This window comes from Osmia bicornis, unplaced genomic scaffold, assembly GCF_907164935.1.
Source record: "Osmia bicornis bicornis unplaced genomic scaffold, iOsmBic2.1, whole genome shotgun sequence".
Taxonomy (NCBI): domain Eukaryota; kingdom Metazoa; phylum Arthropoda; class Insecta; order Hymenoptera; family Megachilidae; genus Osmia; species Osmia bicornis.
The window spans coordinates 330,551-336,228 of record NW_025791111.1 but is presented as its reverse complement, the minus strand read 5'-3'; the positions used below and the strand labels follow the sequence as shown (position 1 = coordinate 336,228).

Below are 5,678 nucleotides of genomic sequence, written 5' to 3'. Positions count from 1 at the left end.
TTTGAGGTAACTCTGCACTATTCTAAGCTGTATTCACTATTCCGAGCTGTAAATGCCACTTCCAGCGCAGCTGTGCAGAAGAAGAACAAGAAGAAGAAGAAATATCTCGGAATATGTGCGTGACGCCCGTTTCCTTGAGATAAATCTGCAAATATCTCGGAAACGGTGCGAAATATTGCAAAATGTTAACAGACCTTTTTTGTAGGAAGTTAAATTTCCTACTATCTATGTTCTATGACATTTCTTGATCAAATGCGTAGTTTTCGAGATATATCGAGATATTTAAAAGTTCCGAAGCCGAACCAACATTATAAGGATGAAGAAACACTGTGGCCCCTTTCTATGAGGTAACTCTTCACTATTATAAGCTGTGTTCCCTATTCCGAGCTGTAAATGCCACTTCTAGCGCAGCTGTGCAGAAGAAGAACAAGAAGAAGAAATATCTCGGAATATGTACGTGACACCGCTTTCCTTGAGGTAAATATGCAAATATCTCGGAAACGGTGCGATCTATGGCAAAATGATAAGAGCATTTTTTTGTAGAGCATTAAATTTCCTACTATTTACTTTCTATGACATTTTTTGATCAGATGCGTAGTTTTCGAGATATATCGACATATTTAAAAGTTCCGAAACCGTAACAACGTTATAAGCAAGAAGAAATACTGTCGCCCCTTTCTTTGAGGTAACTCTGCACTATTCTAAGCTGTATTCACTATTTCCAGCTGTAAACGCCACTTCCAGCGCAGCTGTGCAGAAGAAGAACAAGAAGAAGAAGAAATATCTTGGAATATGTGCGTGACGCCCCTTTGCTTGAGATAAATCTGCAAATATCTCAGAAACGGTGCGAGCTATCGCAAAATGTTAAGGGCACGGCCTCCTTCGAGGCCTCCTCCGAATCGATGTAAGCGCCATTAGAAAGAATCGGGCAAACGTGAAAATACATAATTGAGAAATTCGACATTTGACGGTGTGACATCTAACGTCATTATGCAGAATAAGAAACGAAAGTTGGGTGGTATAGTTGCCAAATCACATCATTTGAGAGTTCTAACGCGGTGTTGCCGCATCTGTGACCATCTAGCAAAATGAATTTGCTTGAGCCGAGCGAGATTTTGATTCCTGGCGGACATAGAAAAGGAGAGCGCGAAAGAAAGAGAAGGAGTATCATGAATGAAACAATGTAGGGCCGATCGGCGGAAATATAGTCACACGCTACGACAGATTCGATGAGACTCTGTAATACACATATCTTTCGCGACTATAAAACTTATAGGAACATGTAAATTGATCTATAATATACAATATTTATGCTTGATCGACACGTGGTTGGCGGCTCACGTGTGCAATGAATTAGTTGTAATTGATCTGTACCTTTCGCAATCCTGTTGCACTGCACAGTTGCAGAGGATTCCTGGGGTCGGTTTGAGCGTCGATGATCGAATTCTGAGCGATGATTTGCACTTGAGCACACTTAACTGATCAGAACTAGTGAACACGTGGTTTGCTGTGGTGATCGTTGATCAATAATGGCGTCGTTGCGCGCGAGCCGGCGAGAAGACCCCTGCTCACGCGTTACCTAGATGGTCGACTCCCGATCGATAAATCGATCGACCGTGAGCGCCATCATGGCTGAGCGGATTCTCAAACATTTCCGCCCGCCATCAGCAACTCGTTGATGATGTTTCTGCAGAGGTGAGCTCAGCTTGATGGTGAACAGGCAGGATGACAAGCTTGGTGATCGGTCTGACGAGAGTCGTGGTTGCAGTCTTCACGGTTGCAACCCTGGTGAGGGCATCCTTGCCGGGGTGAACTTCGGTCACTCTTGCGAGTGGCCACTTGCTCGGTGGAAGATGCTCGTTCGTGAGCAGCACCAACGAGCCTGTCTTGATGTCGTTCGATGGGTGATGCCACTTTGAGATTGATTGAAGTCTCTGCAGGTAGTGTCGAGACCACTGAGACCAGAAGTGTTGAACCCTCTGCTGGATCAGTTGCCATTTCGACAATCTACCTGGTGAGACGTCGAGCAGTGATGGTTCTGGTATCGTGTTGAGCGCTGAACCGATGAGGAAGTGTCCTGGGGTGAGCGCAGAGATGTCGTCGGGATCGTCACTGAGCGGCTCCAATGGTCTTGAGTTGAGCACCGCTTCGATCTGTGTGAGGAGAGTGGAAAACTCTTCGAATGTTAGTAAGAGCTCACCAATTGTTCTCCTGAGATGGTACTTGATTGATTTCACCACAGCTTCCCATTTTCCTCCCATGTGAGGAGCAGCTGGTGGGTTGAACATCCATTGAGTGCTGTCAGCTGACAGAATCGATGCGATCTGTCGGTGCTCCTGTGAACTTGACGTGAACAGGCGTTTGAGCTCTGCCTGTGCTCCAATGAAATTTGTACCACAGTCAGAGTACAACTTGTGAGCGATCCCTCTTCGTGATGAGAATCTTCTGTAGGCTGCCAGAAATCCCTCGGTTGAGTAATCGCTGACAACCTCGAGGTGAACAGCTGATGAGGAGAAACATACGAACACGCAGATCCATCCCTTGATTGTTTTCGAGCCTCTTCCCTTTGAATTTTTCATTGTGATTGGTCCTGCATAATCGACACCGGTGTGAGCGAATGGTCGTGATAGTGTGACTCGACAGAGAGGTAGTTGACCCATCATCTGACGAGCACGAATCCCCCTCTGACGAGCACACACGACACATCTCAAAATGTGAGATTTTACAGGAGCTCTGCCACCGATGATCCAGTACCGTTGTCGAATGTATGCGAGCGTGAGCTGCGTTCCTCCGTGAAATGTTCGCTTGTGAGCATCTTCAATGATGATCTTCGACAGGTGAGCGTCCCGTGGGAGGATCGCTGGATGTTTTTCATCCCTGCTGAGCGCTGTGTTTGTGAGTCTTCCCCCTACTCGTATTGTTCCCTGCGAATCGATGAAGGCGGTGAGGCGACTGAAGGGGTGAGTTGCAGGCAGGGTTGAGCCTGAGTTGAGCGTCTTGATTTCGCTGGTGAAATACAAGTGTTGAGTCGCGTGAATCCAGAAGAGCTGCGCCTTCTCCATGTCGCAGGATGGTATGATGATCACAGGAGGAGTTTCGAGCTTTCTCTTAAGCCGTGAGGCAAACCTGAAACAAAGTGCAGTCAGTCTATACAGCTTAATAAGAGATGAATATTTGTAAATGAGATCCCAATGATAACTTAGCTTTTGAGCTGAAGCAAAGAGTGAGACATTGGGTCTCACTTCGAGCTCGCTGTTTAAAGTTGAGAATTCCTTTTGCTCTGGCCAATGATCTTGATTTCGAGCCATCCATGGAGGACCTTTCCACCAAAGCTCGAATCGTTGAAGTTGATCTGTCGAAATGCCTCGGGAAGCACAGTCGGCTGGATTAGAAGTACCTGGAACATGCCTCCAATGCGCATTTGGAGTGAGTTCTTGGATCTGAATGACTCTGTTCCGAACATAATCCTTCCAACGTGATGCTTGCGATTTGATCCATATGAGCGAAACTTGAGAATCCGTCCACAGGTGCGTTGCCTTGATTTTTACCTTGAGCGTTGATTGAACATATTTTGTGAGTTTTGCCAATAGGAGTGCTGCAGACAACTCCAATCTTGGTATTGTGAGCCTCTTCAGTGGTGCAACCTTTGTCTTAGAGCAGACAAGTGACGTCATTGAGTCGTTGGACGGAGAGCTAACGGTGATGTAAATCACCGCTGCCATGGCAAGTTGAGAAGCATCAGAGAATCCATGAATTTCTACAATTGAATTGCTCCATGTGTTGAACCATCTTGGGATCGATAGCTTGGCCAAGCTGTTGAGATCTTCTCTGATGATGAACCATCGTGATACAATTTGAGACGGTAACTGGTCGTCCCAATTGATTTTGTGTAGCCAGAGTTCTTGTAATAGCATTTTTGCTCGTACTATTACCGGTGAGACGAAACCTAATGGATCAAATATCCGAGCCACTTCGGACAATACGAGGCGTTTTGAACACTTACTTGGTTGATCAGTCAAAGTTGATGAGAAGCCGAATGCGTCAGTTTGAGGCATCCATTGAATACCGAGTAATTTGGTAGTGCAGTCGTCAAATGATATGGGAGCTGACGATTGTGTGGATGACGAAACAGCCCGTAGAAGATCTGGGTGAGTCGCATGCCATTTTGCGAGTGGAAATCCGCCCGCGTTGCACAATGCAATCAGCTGTTGAGCGACCTCCACAAGTTCCGAGATTGAGTCTGCTCCTCCAAAAATATCGTCCACATATCTGCCATGTGTGAGCGAGGGCGTTGCCAGAGGGAATCGATGACCCTCATCGTGAACAAGTTGCATGAGTGCTCGTGTCGCCAGGAAGGGAGCCGCCTTTGTACCGTACGTGACAGTTGTGAGCTGGTAAGGGATGACATTGCGGTCTTCATCGATCCAAAGGATTCGCTGGAGATCCCAATCATCCTTGTGAACTGCTACCTGGCGATACATTTTTGTGATGTCTGTGGCAAAAATGTGGTGATAATGGCGAAGCCAAATTAGAACATCTGTAACATTCAAGAGCAAATTAGCACCAGTATGCATTAAATCGTTGACTGATTTGCCTGATGTCGTAGCTTTTGATCCGTTGAATACAACCCTGAGCTTCGTTGTTGAACTGTCGAGACGTAGAACTCCATGGTGAGGCAAATAATATGGTTGAAGATGAGCAGAGGTCTGAGGTGTTGAACCGTCAGAAGAGACCCTCAACCCTCCTGATGCCGGAGCATCATGTGCCAAGGTCATCTCCCCATCAGGCCCAACGTTCTCAGCCTCTCTTGATGAAATTCGTTGGTGATCTGGAGCCTTTACCATGTGTCCCAATTCTTCGTACTCTTTCATGAACTCGACGTAGAGCTGGTTGTATGTTGAATCCTTGGAGAGTCGTCGCAACGTGCTTTGTAGACATCTTTGAGCAATCTTGTGTGAATTGCCTAAGAGCGATGCTGGTGCCTTGAGTGGAATGCGAACGATGTACCTTCCAGTGTGATCACGAGTGTGAGTCGCACAGAAATGTGATTCGCATTCTTCTTCCTCCGGAGTGAGCGTGCTTGGAATATCCATTGGTGATTCCTCTTGAACCCAGAATTTGGTGAGCAGCTCTTGCAGATTGCTCTGGTCGTCTTGAGCAACTGCAAAATGTGAATAACGAGTGGTAGAATGTGATTCGTTGACTGGGCCAATGACGAGCCATCCAAAAATGGAAAGTTGAGCAATTGGTGTTGTTGGTGAGCCCTTGATGATATTTGGCTTGATGATCCTTCCGTAGAAATCCGCTCCAATGATTAAATCGACTGGTCGTGGTGTCAAGAAATCATTGTCCGCCAACCTCAATTTTCTAATGTGAGGCCAATCCGGAGTTCTCATTGAGAACGATGGCAGGATTGTCGTTACGGCTGTGAGCACGTGAGCCTGGATGCAGACAGTCTGTTGTGAATGCATCGGTTGGAGTGTGACAGTGACCACACCCTTTGTTTCAGTTGATTTTGTTCCACCAACACCAATGATTGTGATGGATGATCTGTGTCTCCGAAGGTTGAGCAGACGGGTGAGTTCTTCGGAGATGAACGAAATTTCGGAACCGGGATCTATTAAGATGCGGATTTGATGAACTGTCGTTGAGGTGGTGAGCAGAGCTTGAGCGGTTGC

The 5,678-nt window shown here is 46.5% G+C and overlaps 1 protein-coding gene across 1 annotated transcript; it reads right to left on the bottom strand.

The window, feature by feature from the left end:
* Window positions 1–1,664: 1,664 nt before the first annotated feature.
* On the bottom strand, window positions 1,665–5,471 carry LOC123988731. The gene has a single exon (XM_046289482.1). The coding sequence runs from the start codon at window positions 5,469–5,471 to the stop codon at window positions 1,665–1,667; it is 3,807 nt and encodes a 1,268-aa protein (XP_046145438.1).
* Window positions 5,472–5,678: the final 207 nt, after the last annotated feature.